Source organism: Giraffa tippelskirchi, chromosome 11 (assembly GCF_054371585.1).
Source record: "Giraffa tippelskirchi isolate mGirTip1 chromosome 11, T2T-mGirTip1v1.2.pri, whole genome shotgun sequence".
NCBI lineage: Eukaryota > Metazoa > Chordata > Mammalia > Artiodactyla > Giraffidae > Giraffa > Giraffa tippelskirchi.
This window is the reverse complement of record NC_137285.1, coordinates 750,242-767,954: the sequence shown is the minus strand read 5'-3', so window position 1 is coordinate 767,954 and position 17,713 is coordinate 750,242. Positions and strand designations below refer to the sequence as shown.

General features: G+C 65.2%; 1 protein-coding gene across 2 annotated transcripts; it reads left to right on the top strand.

Annotated features, from left to right (window-relative positions):
• Window positions 1–92: 92 nt before the first annotated feature.
• Window positions 93–11,288, top strand: SCARF2 (scavenger receptor class F member 2). Of its 2 annotated transcripts, none has more exons than XM_081541946.1 (11): window positions 93–309; window positions 5,053–5,111; window positions 5,218–5,319; window positions 5,466–5,985; window positions 6,088–6,306; window positions 6,438–6,566; window positions 7,132–7,235; window positions 7,309–7,426; window positions 7,640–7,755; window positions 8,767–8,919; window positions 9,669–11,288. In XM_081541946.1, the coding sequence occupies exons 1-11, from the start codon at window positions 158–160 to the stop codon at window positions 10,511–10,513; spliced, it is 2,517 nt and encodes an 838-aa protein (XP_081398072.1). In that variant the 5' UTR covers window positions 93–157; the 3' UTR covers window positions 10,514–11,288. The 2 variants fall into 2 exon arrangements, with proteins under 2 accessions (XP_081398072.1, XP_081398073.1); XM_081541947.1 differs by having other exon boundaries at window positions 134–309; window positions 7,309–7,422; window positions 7,624–7,755.
• Window positions 11,289–17,713: the final 6,425 nt, after the last annotated feature.

Below are 17,713 nucleotides of genomic sequence, written 5' to 3'. Positions count from 1 at the left end.
GCCGCGGCTGGCCCGGGATCAGGGAGCCGATGTGGAATTTCCTGCCCGGCCCGGCGCCCCTCCTGCCGCCCCCCGCCCGGCCGTGCACTCCGCTTCCGGCCGCTCTCGCAGCGGCCGCACCCGCGCCCGCGCCCGCCCCGCGCCTGCCCCGCGCCGCATGGAGGGCGCAGGGCCCCGGGGGGCCGGGCCGGCGCGGCGCCGGGGAGCCGAGGGGCCGGCGCTGCTGCTGCTGCTGCTCTGGCTGCTGCCCGGCCCCGCGGCGCCCCAGGAGCTGAGCCCGCGCGGCCGCAACGTGTGCCGCACACCCGGGTAGGAGCCGGCCGCGCTGGGGGAGGGGGCCCGAGGGGACGTCCGGGGCCGGGACAGGGGAGGGGGCGCCGGGGGCTGCCCTGCGCCGAACGCGCGGGCTCCTCTGGCGGCCCTCCCCGACGCCGGCTCCGCTCCAGGCCGAGCCCGGGCGCCAGGCCACGACGGTGCGTCCGAGGATACCCCGGGGGAGAGGAGAGCGGAGGGCATCGGGCGCCGGGCGGGCAGAAAAACGGGATCAGAGATTTCAGACCCAGAAAGGAAGGACCCTTGGGCCCGGTTGGGAGGGCCCTAAGAAGACGGAAAGCGCATTCCAAGCCCATGGCAGGGCATGTGCCAGGGCCCGGGCACACGAGTGTGGCCGGAGCCGGGAGGGAGGGAGGCTGAGAGGCCCATGGGGCTCTCCTTCCTGCGAGGAGGGAGCCGGGGAGGTCTCGAGGCGAGTGGGAAGCACAGATTGGCGTCTTAGGAAGAGCGGACGTGGGTGGGAAGAGGGTGGTCACGGAGCGAGGCGTCGAGGAGCCTGCGCTCCGAGTGGGCCAGGAGCGGGAACAGGACAAGGGCGTGCGCCGGCCTCGGGAGGATGCGGACCCTCCCGGGTGGGATGCGGGTGCCCCGAGGAGCCGGCTGGGGAAGCCAGTGTGGGCCGGGGGAGGACAGGCCTTGCGGCGTGCGGGGCGGGGGGGACGGGGAACCGGGGCCCAGGACCCTGCTCGGAGGACCGGGAGCGCGGGCCAGAACCAGGGGGTGGCGCCGGGGTCGAAGGGCCGGGTCGGCCTGTCAGGGGCCACTGCGAGGTCAAGGGCATCTCCGCGCGGGGGCGGGGAGCCGGCGTGTGCGGGTGCTCTGCGGGAGGCGCCAGGCGGGCTGGGAGCTGGAGAAGCGGCCACCGACCCCCGGCAGTCGGGTCGCCCGGGGCCGCAGGGCCCAGGGAGGCCGCGTCCGGGGGCAGGGCGGTCGCCTCAGACAAGGGGCTGTGAGGGGCCGCGCGGGGTTTCCGAGCTCGCATCCCGAGGCGCGCAGACCCCTCCCCGCTGCCAGCCCCGCCCCCGGGGCGGGGGCCGGCCTGGCCCGCCATCTGCTTCACATCGACGCCGCCGCCGCCTCCCGGGCCTCCCGGGCCTCCCCGGCCCCAGGAATGCGGCGGCGGCGGCGGGCGGGGCTGCCTGGAGGGGGGAGGGCGCGATCGCCGCCGGCCTGTGCCTCTCTTCAGCCCTCCTTCCCCGTGGGGGTCCCTACCGGGGGACCCGATGGCCGGCCGGCCGGCCCCTCTCTCCTGCCCCGGACCTCCCCATCTGCCAGCCTGTTCCAGTAGCCGGGAGCCTGGGCTGAATTTCAGATCCCGGGGCTTCGGCATCCGAGTGGCCTCGGGCACATCCCTTAAGCTCTCCGGGCTGGGCCCTGCTCCGGACAAATGGGGTCAGGGGTAGCACCCGCCTCGTGGAGGGGAGGGAGGTGGGATGACCCTGGTCCTGTGCGGAGCTGGTTAACAGGAACGAAAGCCGGCCACTGGGGGTCCGCCTCCCTCCCCAGGGTCTGGACCATCTCTTCCATGACCTTCCCAAGGCTGGGCCTTTCGAAGCTCCACTAGCTGTTTCTTCTGCCTGGAGGCAGGAGGACCACGGAGGGGAGCAGCTCTGTCCGTAAAACCCGAGGCTTTCTGTGTGCGGGCCTGGCAGTGCCAGGGCACAGCTGTCCCGTGGGGGGGGGGGAGACTTACCACAAGTCATCTGACATCTGGCAAGGGCTAGGGAGGAGGTATTCAGCTAGGAGACCCAACCGGAGGTGATGAGTGAGAGAGGCCAGGGGAGAGGAGCCCGGAGCAGAGCCGGGTGGTGTCAGGGGCAGGCCCTGCGTGCTGAGGGCCTGTTGGAAGCACGGAAGGGGCCTGGGTGGCTGGGACGGGATGGTGGAGGAGAGACCACCCAAGCTCTGCCCGCTCCTGAGAAGACTGAGGTCCCGGAAACCTCGGGGCAGGAGGGCAGGAGGTGGGAGAGAAGCAGGCAGGATGAGGTGGCCTGTCCATCCTGGATCGACTCTGGAAGGTCGAGCCGGGTGTCTCTGTGCATCGTCTCTGGGAGGGCGCGGAGTCCCAGTCTCTCAGCCTGGAAAGACAGGCCTTACCCTGAGATAGAGTCGACTCAGGGTGGGGGCTCGTGGGGAGGAGGCCCCCAAGGCATTGCCAGTGTCTTGCTGGGACTCGGGGAGCCTCGTGAGGGAGCCAGAGTGGACAGAGCAGGGGGCGCAGAGAAGGGGGTGCCCATGGCGGGGCGGGAGGAGAGCCAGGCCGTTGTGGAGTCCCAGGGGGTGTGGGGGCGGAGGACGCGCCCTGGCTGCACTGGGGCAAGGACAGGACAGACACGGGCACAGTGAGTGGGCAGTGCGCTTGGGCGAGTTCAAGACCAAGGTCTAAATCAGCACAGCTCCAGCTGCAGTGACGGTGCTCCGTGGTGGGGGAACCGCCTGCTTGCTGAGGGGCCTGGACTGACACCCAGGGTCCCGCCCGAGTGCCGGAGCTGCCCTGTACCCGGCCCTCTTTCTTGACATCTCACTTTCGTTAGATCTGAGACAACCGGGCTGCCAGCCCATCCCAGCCTTTTCTGCCACCCATCTCAGGAGGAGAGGTCCCACAAGCTCTTCCTCTACCTGGGCTCTGTCCTGCCGGCAGGTGGGGTTTTTAGCTCTGTTGGGTGGGGCCTGGGTGCCAGCCATGCTGGGGGAGCCTCCCGGAGCCTGTTCGGCATGGGCTGAAGTGCGCGCGGCGGACCTGGCGGAGTTTTGAGCTGTGCTTAGTCGCTCGGTCCTGTCCGGCTCTGTGACCCCGTGGCCTGCAGCCGCCAGGCTCCTCTGTCCATGGGATTCTCCGGCAAGAAGACGAGTGGGTTGCCGTGCCCTCCTCCAGGGAACCTTCCCCACCCAGGAATTGAGCCGGAGTTTCCTGCATGGCAAGAGGATTCTTTACCGGCTGAGCTACCAGGGAATTTCCTGGGTGACTTTTTTTTTGGGGGGGGTGACTTCCTGGTGCCAAAAGCTGGACACATCTCACTCTCTTAATTCTCCTGCCAAACCTATGGGGACCCATTGTACAGATAGAGCGGCTGGTGCTCGGAGAGGTTAAGTTCTGTGCCCAAGGTCACACAGCAAGTGGCAGACCCAGACATTCAATACACATTCATGTGGCTCTAAGGACAGGCTCCCAAGCTGGTCCCAGAGCCAGGCAGCCAGGCCATCTGGGGCAGAAGGCGGGCAGTATTCTCAGGCCATCCCAGGCCGTTCTGGTGGGGCCGCCTGCAGAAGGACTGGCTCCAGAGGCTCTCCATCCAGAACCTGGGCTCAAGCCGGCAGAAGAGGCAGGGAGTGATGGGCCCCCAGACTCGGGTCTCCCTGCAGATGGGCTCCTTGCAGCCCCAGGGCAGGGCTGGGCTGGGTGGGTGGGGACACTGGGGGGCAGGAAAAGCCAGGCCTGCTGAGCGTTCCTGTCTCCGGTTTCTAGTTTCATTTGTGGAAAACAGGCTGGCCCGTTCCTTGAAGTTTGGGGTTTTATGGGTCCTGTTCTCCAGGTCCCATATCTTTGGCCCAAAGGAGAATCCAGCCCTTTCCGGGGAGTGACGCTCTCGGGGTCCTGGGTGCTACCTGGGGTTTAGTGATCATCTCGAGCTGGGAACATGGAGGGAAATCTTCCGAGGGGCCTGCTAAGGGGGGGGGTCAGCCTTTCCTTTCCCCGACACCCCACCTACCAGGGCCATCAGGCCCCTCCCACCTCCTCCACCAACACATGCCAGTTCTGGGTTCCCATCCTCCCCGAGAGGCCCTCTCCTTTGCTCTGAGCTTGGACGGAGGCCATGTGCCTTTAGGATCTGAGACCCCACAGACCTGCAGTCTCAGTGTCTGTTCCTTCTCGACCTCCTTTGCCCGCAGCGTGGGCACACCCCAGCTCAGCCCTCATGACCCTCGCCAGGGGCCGTGGCTTCACTTGGGCAGGGCCACCAAACCTCTGTGTCTGCCCACCCCATCAGCCCAGGGCTCAGGAGGCTGCACCTCCGCAACATGGGGCACTTAGGAAGTTCTTACCTCCTACCGCACCTTGGCAAAGTCAAATAAAATTGAGGTGTCATGAAATTTCAGAGAGGACGTTCCATTGCGGCCTCCCTCTAGCCCAGGGCTCTGCAGCCCTCACGCGCACTTTTCTCACCAGGACGAAGGACTCCCTGGGTGCCCCCTCCCTGTCCCTGAGCAGACCCCTCGCGGAATCCACCTTGCTCAGAGGCTGCCTGTTTTAGCCCCAACAGGGCATCCTGATGTGCTGCCCGGCCCAGCAGCCAGTCCTGGCACTGTCTGGGTCTGAACACCTGACACCCATGGGGCCAGACTCCACCCCACCCTGGGGTGCCCTAGCCTGCCTGGCCTGAGCAGGTCCTGGAGACCCAGAGACCTTTGCCCCACCCCCACCTCGCCACTGCCCCTCCTCGGCCGCGTGGGGTCTCAGGTCTAGCGGGTGGGGGAAGAGGACCCAGATCAGGAGAGGCAAGACCCCCAAGTAGAGGGAACTGTGAATTTCTTGGAAGTGGTCTGCGCTCGGCCCCCTCCCAGGGTTTGCTCTGGATGGCTGAAATTTGTGACTTACTCTCGAGTCCCCTGAACCTCTAGCAGCGCCTCCGATAACCACCTCCCGAGGGCAGGGTGGGGGTTGCTGGGGGGTCCCAGCGCCAGGGGCTCAGACTCAGGCGCCAGTCTCTCTATCTGCAGCTCCCAGGAGCTCACGTGCTGCGCCGGCTGGAGGCAGCAGGGGGACGAGTGTGGGATCGGTGAGTGGGTCACCCTGGGGTCGGGGCCGGGGCCGGGGGGTGCACGGAGAGCAGGAGACAAGTGCGGCGGCTGGACAGGGGACGCCTCGGCCTGTCTCGTCCGCAGCTGTGTGCGAAGGCAACTCCACGTGCTCGGAGAACGAGGTGTGCGTGCGACCTGGCGAGTGCCGCTGCCGCCATGGCTACTTCGGGGCCAACTGCGACACCAGTGAGCGCGCGTCCGGGCGGGCGCGGGGCGGTGGGGGCGGGGTCCCAGAGGGGCGGGGCCTGATCGGGGGGCGGGGCGCCGGGCCGGAAGCGGGCGGGCTCTCTCGCCAGCGCCTGGCCCTGCCCACCTCTCCCCTCCTCCTGCAGAGTGCCCGCGCCAGTTCTGGGGTCCCGACTGCAAGGAGCTGTGCGTCTGCCACCCGCACGGGCAGTGCGAGGACGTGACGGGCCAGTGTACTTGTCACGCTCGACGCTGGGGCGCACGCTGCGAGCATGCGTGCCAGTGCCAGCACGGCGCGTGCCACCCGCGGAGCGGCGCGTGTCGCTGCGAGCCCGGCTGGTGGGGCCCGCAGTGCGCCAGCGCGTGCTACTGCAGCGCCACGTCGCGCTGCGACCCGCAGACGGGCGCGTGCCTGTGCCACGCGGGCTGGTGGGGCCGCAGCTGCAACAATCAGTGCGCCTGCAACACGTCGCCGTGCGAGCAGCAGAGCGGCCGCTGCCAGTGCCGGGAGCGCACGTTCGGCGCGCGCTGCGAGCGCTATTGCCAGTGCTTCCGCGGCCGCTGCCACCCGGTGGACGGCACGTGCGCGTGCGAGCCCGGCTACAGGGGCAAGTACTGCCGGGAGCCGTGCCCCGCCGGGTTCTACGGCCTGGGCTGCCGCCGCCGGTAAGCGCGGACCCCGCCCGGGGACGGGAGGGAGGGACGGGCCACCAAGGGGGCGGGGGTGAAGCGGCCCGGGCCCCGCCTAGCCTCCCGCCCCTTCCCCAGATGCGGCCAGTGCAAGGGCCAGCAGCCGTGTACGGTGGCCGAGGGCCGCTGCCTGACGTGCGAGCCCGGCTGGAACGGCACCAAGTGCGACCAGCCGTGCGCTGCCGGCTTCTACGGCGAGGGCTGCGGCCGCCGATGCCCGCCGTGTCGCGACGGGCACGCCTGCAACCACGTGACCGGCAAGTGCACGCGCTGCAACGCGGGCTGGATCGGCGACCGGTGAGCGCCCCGCGTGCCTCCCAGACACGTAGCTCCCCGCCGCCCTCCCCCGAGCGCCCTCCGCGTTGGGCTCTGTGGGCTTCGGGGTCGTTGGCCCTGTTTCCACTGACGCCCCCTCCCCGCGTTCCCAGGTGTGAAACCAAGTGCAGCAATGGCACGTACGGCGAGGACTGCGCGTTCGTGTGCGCCGACTGCGGGAGCGGCCACTGCGACTTCCAGTCTGGACGATGCCTCTGCAGCCCGGGCGTCCATGGGCCCCAGTGAGTGCCCGGGGACGAGAGGTCTGAGGAGTCAGTATCCGGCACAGGGCTCCAGCCAGACTCCAGGTGCTGTTGTGTTGGCGACCAGGCGGGACCCAGGCTTGGCTCTCAGCCAGCTAGGGAGCGACCAGGGACTCTTGAGGGGCAGTTTCCTGCCCTGGCGTGGAGCCGGCATTCGAGCCGGATATGGCGGCTAGGTCAGCCTGTGGTCAATGGGCTCCCCTGAGCTGATGATATGAAGTGAGCAGGGACCTCCACGTACACCCACGGGTCTGGTCCGGCAGCCTCTCTTCCCAGTACACAAGAGTCAGCCCCCGAAGTGGGCACCGCGGCCAGTGATCTCGCCCGGTCCCCCAGACTCCCCGGCGCTGGAGTGCACCCATTCGTTTCCAAAACACTGATCGCCCAGGACGTGCTGGAGGTGGGGGTGACCGCAGTCCCTAGAGAGTGGAGCCAGGGAACGCGGGGCTGGCCGGCCGCGGGGTCGAGTGCGGGGGGAGTCACGGAGGGCAGCTTGGCGGCGCCCCCAGACCCCGCCCGCCTCCCTGACCTCGCGTCCCCGCAGCTGTAACCTAACGTGCCCGCCCGGGCTCCACGGCGTGGACTGCGCCCAGGCCTGCAGCTGCCACGAAGACTCGTGCGACCCGGTCACCGGTGCCTGCCGCCTGGGTGAGTGGGTAGGGGCCACCGGGCGGGGGCGCCGAGGTTGCTGGCCCCCGCTCTGATCGGGCGCTCCCCACAGAGACCAACCAGCGCAAGGGCGTGATGGGCGCGGGGGCGCTGCTCGCCCTGCTCCTCGGCCTGCTGCTCTCATTGCTCGGCTGCTGCTGCGCCTGCCGCGGCAAGGACCCAGCGCGCGGGTGAGGCTTCGTGGCCCGGCCCTCGCCCGGCGCGCGTCGCGCGGGGTCTGCGGCGAGGTGCGCCCTTCCCGGCCCCTCCCCGGGTGCCCCCGCCCCCGTTAGCTCAGGCCCCGCCCCGAGAAGGTGCAGCCACTGTAGGTTCCGCCCAGGTGGCCCCGCCCCTCCGGCCAAGGCACGGCCGCGCCCCCTTCGCTCAGGCCCCGCCCCCCGCAGGGAGCTCTCGCTGGGGAGGAAGAAGGCGCCGCAGCGCCTGTGCGGACGCTTCAGTCGTATCAGCATGAAGCTACCTCGGATCCCGCTCCGCAGGCAAAAGCTGCCCAAGGTCGTAGGTAAGGATGACCGGGGAACACTGCCGACGCAGGCGGCTGCCGGGAAGTGGGCGTGACCGGGTCAGTATAGGAACGGCGGGGCCTTTATGGCCTATGGGAGGGGCGAGGGGAGGTGCGCCCAGGGCGAGGAAAGAGGGTTCGCGGGTAGGGGGAGCCCTGGAGGAAGGCAGCGGTGGTGGCCTGGACGTCCCGTCGCCCCGCAGTCTGCGGGAGTAAACGCACTGTCTGTCCTGGTGCGCAGCCGCAGGTGGACGCGGGAGCTGTGCGTGGGAATGCCCTGCCGCAAGAAGCCCCCGCCCGCGGCCTAGATTTCCGGCAGTGCCCAGGGTCTTCCCTGGAAAGGGGGCAGGCTGACCCCTGGGCCCCCACCGCTGTGTCAGGCCGGGCCAGCTGCCGGGCATGCCGTTTTCCCTCCTCCGTCTGCACTGATTCACACCAGGGTGGACGCTCTCTGTCTTTCCCACTTGTTTCCAAAGATGAAGGGGATGAGGTGATGAAGTCTCCTGGGAGGTAAAGGTGGAGACAGCTGAGAAAAGCCACGCTGGGCCAACTCAGCATGGTGTGGTCTATGGACGCGGGTGCACGGGCTGGAGCCTGCCTCCTGTTTGTGCGAGGGGAACAGGGGGGGCAGCCTCTGGGATTCCCTGTTGGTGGGGTCTCCATCTGTGGAGGCCGTGCCTGGGGGTGGCCGCCTGCTGAGGTGGCCTGAGACAAAGGGTGGCCTCCCCGCTGCACATTTGCTCTCAGAAACTGCTGCGGGGCAGGGTCTGAAGCGCGGCCTGGAGCGCCCGAGGGCCTCTCCCAGCCAGGCAGGCGCTCCCTGTTTTCATAACTTTCCGCCTGACCTTCGTCAGCTCCCTGGCTGCTGGGAGAAGCCTGTGGAGTCGCCTCTCCTACTCAGAGCCTTGGGGTGCAGCTCGTTGGGTCCCTGCCTCACCGTGGCAGGAGGGCTGGTGAGGCCCCGGCTGGGCGAGGCCGGCCCCCTGGCAGCTGTGCCTCCCTCCCCCTCAGTGGCCCATCACGACTTGGACAACACACTCAACTGCAGCTTCCTGGAGCCGCCCTCCGGGCTGGAGCAGCCCTCACCATCATGGTCCTCCCGGGCCTCCTTCTCCTCCTTTGATACCACGGATGAAGGCCCGGTGTACTGCGTACCCCACGAGGGTGAGTACGCCTCCGCTTGGGGTGAGGACCCCTGTCGCTCTGACCCAGTGAAGTATTCTTGCTGAAAAGATCTCTGTGCTCGGAGGGACAGGGAGGAAGGGCTGGTGATGCTGTTAGATGGCGGGGTGGACACACAGCTGAGGCTGCAGGTCAGGCTTCTGTGCCGCCCATTACCAGACTGGGGTGGGGTTCTGGGGAGGTAGCCACAGCCAGGTTCACATCTGGGGAGACCAGGCAGAGAGAAGTTTCTGGGCTGGAGGAGGAGCTGGCAAGAGGAGATAGGAAAGGGAGTCTTTGGGGTCTGGAGGCACACTTTCACGGGAAGCCTTGGCTCACAAACGTCAGGAAGCAGCCTCACTTGCTGGGCTTCTGGCCCCTCTCCTCCTGCTACCGTCCCCGTGAATGACCCTGGGCAGGTGACCAGGTGACCCAGAGCCTTGGAAGGCCTTGCTCTTAAAGAAGGATAAGGAATCGAGGGTCGGATGTGGCGATGGTGGCCCCGAGGCCGGGAATGGGGTGCAGGGGGCCGAGATGGGGCTGCGGCCCAGGAAGGAGCCCCTCCTCCTGCTTGGGGGCTCCAAGTCTGCGGTCAGCGCGGGGAGCTTGCCAGGCCTGTCTGGATGCCTGGACGCCCGAGGGCCGGCGGGGCGGGAAGAGGAGGGGAGGGGCGCCGGCGGGGTCTTGGGCCTGGAGGCTGGAGGGCCCAGCTTTTTCCGCGGGCGGTGACCGGCCCGCTCTTCCCTTGTCAGAGGCGGCCGCCGAGAGCCGGGATTCAGAGGCCCCCGCCGCGGCGCCGGTGACCACGCCCTCGGAGGAGGCGGCGCCCCTCCCCGCGTCCTCCGACAGCGAGCGGTCGGCGTCGAGCGGCGACGGGCCCGGAGGGGCGCTGTATGCGCGCGTGGCCCGGCGCGAGGCCCGGCCGGCCCGGGTCCGAGACGAGGCCCGAGGCCTGTCCCTTTCGCCATCGCCCGAGCGCCGGAAGCCGCCACCACCAGACCCCGCCACCAAACCCAAGGTGTCCTGGATCCATGGCAAGCACGGTGCCGGGGCCGCCGCCGCCGCCGCCGCCGCCCGTGCGCCCTCGCCTCCACCCGCGGGCCCCGAGGCCGCTCCCAGCCCCAGCAAGAGGAAACGGACGCCCAGCGACACGTCGGCGCGGCCCCCTGGGCTGGCGGAAGAGGGGCCGGCCCTCGCGGCACCCTCCCCGCCTCGGGCTCGGGCTCGGGGCCGCGGCCCGGGCCTCCCAGAGCCTACGGACGCTGGCGGGCCCCCGCGCAGCGCGCCCGAGGCCGCCTCCATGCTGGCCGCCGAGCTGCGCGACAAGACTCGCAGCCTGGGCCGCACCGAGGGGCCCCCGGGCATGCAGGGCCCCCGAGAGAAGCCGGCGCCTCCGCAGAAGGCCAAGCGCTCTGTGCCTCCCTCCTCGCCGGCCTGTGCGCCCCCCGCGCCCGAGGCCCCAGGGCCCGAAAAGGCGGCAACCGGCGCCCCCGGATCCGACACCCCCCGAAAGAAAACCCCCATCCAGAAGCCGCCCCGCAAGAAGAGCCGGGAGCTGGTGGGCGAGCCGGGCCGGGCGGGCGCGCCCACGCTGTAGTAAGGGCGGCCCCGCGGGCCTGCAACTTCCCCGCTTAGCAGCGCTGCTTGGCACCCTGTGCCCCACGCGCCCCGTGTCTGCCGCGGGGGCCCCAGCCTGGAGCCGCCGGGCGGGAGGCTGCGTCTCGCTGGTTCAGGCCCCGCGGCCCTCCTAGACGGGACCGTGCTCGCTGTGGCAGGAAGCCCCATCCTGGTGGCTGAGGCCTAACAGGTGCTTCGCTGACCCCCTCCCTTCCCACGGCCTCCCTGGGGAGGGCTCCCGTCTGCCCGCAGCTCTCCAAGGCCAGGGGCAGGAGCGCTCCGTCTAGAGAACACCTCCCACTGGCCCAGAGTGCCTTGGCTGGGCCACCTTCTCACTGGCTGGGGCCAGAAGCACTTCTACCGGGATGTCTCTCCGGGCAGGGCCTGGCGCCTCTGGCTGGAGGCTCCCTCCCCATGACCCTGGCCAGAGGCTACTTCCACTGGCTGAGCTCCAGGGCATCTGGTGGACAGGAGCCTGGGGAGGAGGGCTGGTCTCTGCTCCTCAGGGGGCTTGGCTGTCCCCCCACCAGTCCTCCCCAGCCTCCCCAGCCCCCTCCGCCGTCGAGCTGGTTTTGATGGCCTCCCAGCACCCGACATGCTTGGGAATCCGAGGGGCAACTCCAGTGGCCTGAGGAGACGTATTTATAGGCCCCCGGCAGGGCTGCTCCCACCCCCTACCCCAGGGGGACCCCAGGATGGGCTCCTCTCGGCAGGGGCTTGGCCGAAGCTTTCTGAATAAAGTGCCTCTTCCCCCACCCCCATGGTCTGCCTGCTTCCTCTCTGCTTGGCTTCTGACAAGGATGTCACCCCAAGAGACCTGGCACCCCTCGACCCAAGTGGCGTCTGGGAGCCCAGGTGTGGGTCCCCCAGGACCATGTGGGAAGTGAGTCCTGTCCATCTGCCCAGCCTTCATCTTTTTATCCAATGTGTTGGGCACCCACTTGGCCCACCCCTCCCTCCACTGGCAGCCAGTGATGCCGGGCGGGCAGGAACAGATAGGGTGGTTACGAGGAAGGAGCTGGTGCGCGGCTACTCCTGCCCTGCGCCTTCCCCACCGGCTACTGCTGTTATGCTTGGGGCCCTGAGCTCTTTGGTGTGTCTGGGGCGGGTCAGAGGCTGGGGCCAGGGGGCAGCAGGCCAGGGGCACAGCCTCCAGCCGGGCCACGTCTGGCACAAACAAGACCGTCTGGCAGCGCACAGAGCCCCGCTGTCCGTCTCAAAGGGCTCCCTGTCCTCAGCCGGAAACGCTCAGCCGCCCACCCTGCTGGCCGTGGGAGCTGGGGGGAGGGGGGAGCACGCCTGGCCCAGAGCCCTGGCTGGCCCCACAGGCAGCCCCCCGCTGCCCGGCCCCGACTGGCCCCTTCTCTGGCTTGGCCTTCTTTCTGCGGCTCCTTATTCCTTGTCTTCAGGGCTTGTGGCCCCCAGGAGGGCCTCGCAAGTGACCTTCCCGAGCTCCAAAGCCTCACCTCTCTATGGCATGCGCTGTCGCGGTCCACCTGGGCTCCTCCATCGCCCCGCCTCTGCCTGGTGGGCCTCTTCCTCACCCCCTGCTGCCAGCTCTTTCCATCAGGAGATCCCGCCAAGACGCTCCTGTCATCTTCCCAGCCCGCTCTGCGGATCCTGGAAGACCGGAGTGTGACCAGTGCTGTGGCTCAGGGGTCCCCCCTGGCAAGTCTCCGGTCCTCTGGCCGGATGCCACCTGGAGGTCCACGTCAGTGACCCGTGCAGGGGCCGAGCCTGCTGAGTGGAGACGCCCCATGGCACGGGTGGACATCTGGTGTGGCTCCCGTGGCCGTGGTCCCCGGCTCTGGCCTGGTCGGGCCGCACGTGGAAGGCGGGCTCCCGGGCCCTGGGCACGCGGCTTCCCTCGAGCCAGCCGGGCACCCTCCCAGCGGTGGCCCCGCGCCTGGCCACAGCCTTATCCCTTCCTTCCGGCACCAGGCCATGCTGGCTGCTGGGCAGAGACCACAGCCTTAACGTCGGCCAGGAGGGGCAGAGGCCCAGGGAGGGCAGGGCAGTGACTGAGGAGGGCGGTGGATTGGGCGACCGTGGCCGGGCACCCCCACTCACCGTGCCCACCCTGTTGCTCCCCGACCCCCCAAGCCCCTGCTCCAGAGGGCCCGCTCCCTGGCCTGGATCAGCATGGCGTGGGGCGGCCAGAGGGCGTGGGCCCCATATCTCACGTCCACCAGGCCTTCCCCGGGGCCACTCCTCCCCCTGCCCCGGACCCTCCGGGCATCGGACACCCTGAACTTCAGGAGCCCCTCTGTGTCGGTGCCTCACAGAGCAGGGGCACATCCAGCACTTCCCGCAGCAGCCCTGCCACCAGCGCCCTGGGGGCCAGACGCTGTGGCCTGGGGCACCGGGCCAGGAAGCCCCCCAGGATGGTCTAGGTAGCAGCCTGGGGAGGGAGCTGCCGGCACCCGCCCCCCCACCCCGGCCCGACACTCACTCCCCCCGACGGGCCTGCAGCAGCGCCAGCTCCCAGGGCAGGCGCCACAAAAGGGAACCGCGGCTGCTGGAACCTCCGTTGCCATGGGGATGGGGACCACAGGATTCACATCTGGTAGCGATTGAGGAGGAAAAATTATGAGTCGTGGAAAACGCAAATATTTTTTGTAGCACAGAGCACAAAGGAGTGGGAGGAATGTGGGGCTGGAGAAGGCCTGAGCCGGAGCACACACCACACAGAGGCCGAGCTACACGCACACACGCGTGCACACACGTGTGCACACAGACACACGCCCTGAAACACACCCGCACCGAAGCCAGACCAGCAGAGACCGAGAGACGCCGCCAGTGCCCCGCCCCCGCCGACACGCACGCACAGAAGTGCTGAGGCCGGAGCCCGGTCACACGGCGCGCACACCAGGAGGACCAGGGGAACACGGGGGGACGCACACACTGAGGCGGACACGGGACGACGCTGCTGAATTTCTCTGTGTCGGAGGTCGCACCCCACTGTGCGCCCAGAGCCCGATCCTGAAAGGCCGAGTTGTCCTGGCCCGTGCCAGACCCCCTCATCCGTTCTTGCGACTCCCTCGATCACCTGGCTCTAGAAAACCCCAGCTGCGGCCTCTCCCGGTCGATGTTCCTTGTTAGTGAATGTTCCTCCTGCCGCCATCGCGGGAATAAAACCACCCGCTGACTGGTACATCTCTCCGGGCAGTCCTGCAGCCCCGACCCTTGTCTCTGGGTCCCGGTCACTCCTCTGGGCGGCACCCTGTGCTAACCCTCGCCCCAGGAAGCCCCGGGCCTGTGCGCCGGGGCCTCGTCTGTTGGGAGCACAGGAAGGATTTGATCTTTTTTGAGGACTCTGTTTCTGGTGTCTAATGCTTTTGGTTTCAGGGTCTGACCATTTTGTCTGTCTGTGTGTCTGTTTTGAGCTTAAATCAATTGCGTTAGCAGCTGCTGGGAAGATGGTTGGAGGTGGGCACAGATGGAAAGAGCCACGTGGATGCCACGGTTTCCTTAAGGCCACAGGGCAGGGGCGCCCTTGACACACCCAGCAGTCAGTCCCTTTGGGGAGGCTCGCGGAATGCAGGGTCCCCCCAAGAGGGCAGTGGTGCTGGGGGTGGGGTTAGGAGAGCAGAGGTCTGAGAGCAGACAGCCAGAGTCCAGAGACAGGCGGGGGTGTCTGCAGAGGCTGGGCCCTCAGAGGACAAGCAGGAGGGCGCCTGGGTGCGTGAGAGGGCATCTGGGTGGAGGAGACATCGATGGATCCAGTGGGGCAGGTACCCTGGGTCCTCTTGGGGACGGTCATGGTGAGTGAGGTCCTCGTCGGATGAGTCCAGCTACAGGGCTGAGCCACCTGGTTTAGTCAACGGGTTAGTTAGTTTCACAGTAGCGAAGATGCGGAAACAACCTAAGTGTCCGTCGACAGATGAATGGATAGCAAAGTGAAGTCCATTCATGCAATGGGATATTACTCAGCCTTAAAAAGGGAAGAAATTCTGACACATAATACAACAAGGGTGAACTCTGAAGAGTTCATTATGCTCAATGAAAATGCTCAATGAAATCAGCTCATCACAAAAGAACACATACTATATACTTCTGCTTACATGAGGTATTTACAATAGTCAGATTCGCAGAGAGAGAGAAAATGGGGGGCCAGGGGCTGGGGAAGGGGGATGGGCAGTTAGTGTTTAGTGAGGACAGAGCTTCAGTTTTACAAGATGAGAAGGGTTATCAGGATGGCTGGTGGTGACGGCTACACAACAATGTCAGTGTATTTAATATTACTGAGCTATGTTTTTATTCCAATCCTAAAGACAGGCAATGCCAAAGAATGCTCAAACTACCACACAATTGCACTCATCTCATACGCTAGTAAAGTAATGCTCAAAATTCTCCAAGCCAGGCTTCAGCAATACGTGAACCGTGAACTTCCAGATGTTCAAGCTGGTTTTAGAAAAGGCAGAGGGACCAGAGATCAAAGTGCCAGCATCTGCTGGATCATTGAAAAAGCAAGAGAGTTCCAGAAAAACATCTGTTTCTGCTTTATTGACTATGCCAAAGCCTTTGACTGTATGGATCACAATAAACTGTGGAAAATTCTGAAAGAGATGGGAATACCAGACCATCTGACCTGTCTCTTGAGAAACCTGTATGCAGGTCAGGAAGCAACAGTTAGAACTGGACATGGAACATCAGACTGGTTCCAAATAGGAAAAGGAGTATGTCAAGGCTGTATATTGTCACCCTGCTTATTTAACTTATATGCAGAGTACATCATGAAAAACGGTGGGCTGGAAGAAGCACAAGCTGGAATCAAGATTGCCGGGAGAAATATCAATAACCTCAGATATGCAGATGACACCACCCTTATGGCAGAAAGTGAAGCAGAACTAAAGAGCCTCTTGATGAAAGTGAAAGAGGAAGTGAAAAAGTTGGCTTAAAGCTCAACGTTCAGAAAACTAAGATCATGGCATCTGTTCCCATCACTTCATGGGAAACAGATGGGGAAACAGTGGAAACAGTGTCAGACTTTAGTTTTTTGGGCTCCAAAATCACTGCAGATGGTGATTGCAGCCATGAAATTACAAGACGCTTACTCCTTGGAAGGAAGGTTATGACCAACCTAGATAGCATATTTAAAAGTAGAGACATTACTTTGCCAACAAAGGTCCATCTAGTCAAGGCTATGGTTTTTCCAGTAGTCATGTATGGATGTGAGAGTTGGACTATAAAGAAAGCTGAGCACCGAAGAATTGATGCTTTTGAACTGTGGTGTTGGAGAAGACTCTTGAGAGTTCCTTGGACAGCAAGGAGATCCAACCAGTCCATCCTAAAGGAGATCAGTACTGGGTGTTCATTGGAAGGACTGATGTTGAAGCTAAAACTCCAATACTTTGGCCACCTGATGGGAAGAGTTGACTCATTGGAAAAGACCCTGATGCTGGGAAAGATTGAGGGCAGGAGGAGAAGGGGACGACAGAGGATGAGATGGCTGGATGGCATCACTGACTCGATGGACATGGGTTTGGGTGGACTCTGGGAGTTGGTGATGGACAGGGAGGCCTGGCGTGCTGCGATTCATGGGGTCGCAAAGAGTCGGACATGGCTGAGCGACTGAACTGAACTGAACTGATGCACTTGAAAAGAGTTAAGATGGTAAAGTTCATGCTATGTGTATTTTATCACACCAAAATAAGAAAGAAAAGAAAAAACAGTCAGGAGGTCAGGGCCTCACTGGGTGAGCTGTGACGTTGGGCTGAATACTGGACCTGAGGCAGCCAGTGGTCTGGGAGCCATGGAGACACGTGACTGTGGTTGGGTAATGATTTAGGGGGTGCAATAGGCACAGAGTGGCCCCCACTGGGTTAAACCCCAGAGCCCTGTTGCATGTGTTGCAAAGTCAAAGCTGCTTGGTAGAACCTGGTTTAACAGAAAGACAAAGCTTGGGCAGGTTTCAGAACCCACTTTATATTCCCTTGACCCGTTTTTCGGAGATTTTTTTCCTCCTCACCTTGAATTATTTTTCTAAAAAAAAATAGTCTTCATTTTTTTTAGAGCAGTTTTAGGTTCACAGCAAAATTCAGCAGAAGGGACAGAGAGCTCCCATACACCTCCTCCCCCTGACCCTCACTGTCATAATCTTCCCCCCAAGCGGGACATTTGCTACAGTCGGTGGTCCCCCCACCAAATGGGACACTTGTCACAATCGGTGGACCTGCCGGCATCCCGCAGAGCCTACGGTTCCTATCGGGGTCACTGATGTACATGCTATGGGCAAACGCGCGATGACCCGTGTCCACCACTGTAACGTGGTCCAGAGCAGTTTGTCTGCCCTAAAACCCTTCCTTCTCCCGCTCTTCAGCCCTCCCTGTCTCCCCGGGAGACCACCGCTCATTTCCTGCCCCCACAGTCGCGCCTTTTCCGGAAGGTCGTCGAGCTAGACCGGCTCCGGGCCCCCGGCCCTCACTGCAGCCCTGCCCGCGCGTTCGTGCCAGGCGCTCGCTGTGGGCGCGCGCTTGTTCCTCGCGCACCTCCCGGAGGAGGGCGCGGCGTCTCCTCGTCGGACGCGCCTTCCCGGAGGCGGGGTGCTGGGGGCAGGGACGGGGTAGGGGCTTCTCCGAGGAGGCGCCCTGCTGCCCGCGGAGCGGTGGGCGCGCGCGCGAGTGCGTGGTCCGCGCCGGGACTCGCCCCCGCGAGGCGGTGGCGCCATCTAGCGGGCAGCCGCGGCAGCACCCGGGGGCGGGGCCCGGGCCCGGGGGCGGGGCTCGAGGCCGGGGGCGGGGGGAGGGTGGTTACCTTCCCCGAGACCTCGTGGGAAACCTGTCCACCCGCACAGGCGGAGGCCGCCGCTCGCCGCTGCCCGGTGCGTGCCCCGGGCGTCCGTCCACCCACTCTGCCCTTCAGGTACTACTGGCATAGGCAGGGAGTGCGCTGCCCCTTGCAACCAAATGCGAAATTTTTGAGGCTTAAAAAAACCCACAGGGACTTCCCTGGTGGTCCAGTGGTTAAGAATCCGCCTGGCAATGCAGGAGATGCAGGTTCCATCCTGATCCCTGGTGGGGGAACTAAGATCCTGCAAGCCACGTAGAAAAAATGGAAGAAAAAAACCCCAGTAAAATTGATGTTATATGTTGTTGTTGAGTCCCTCAGTCCTGTTTGACTCTGCGACCCCATGGACTGCAGCACGCCCGGCCTCCCTGTCTTCCACCATCTCCCGGAG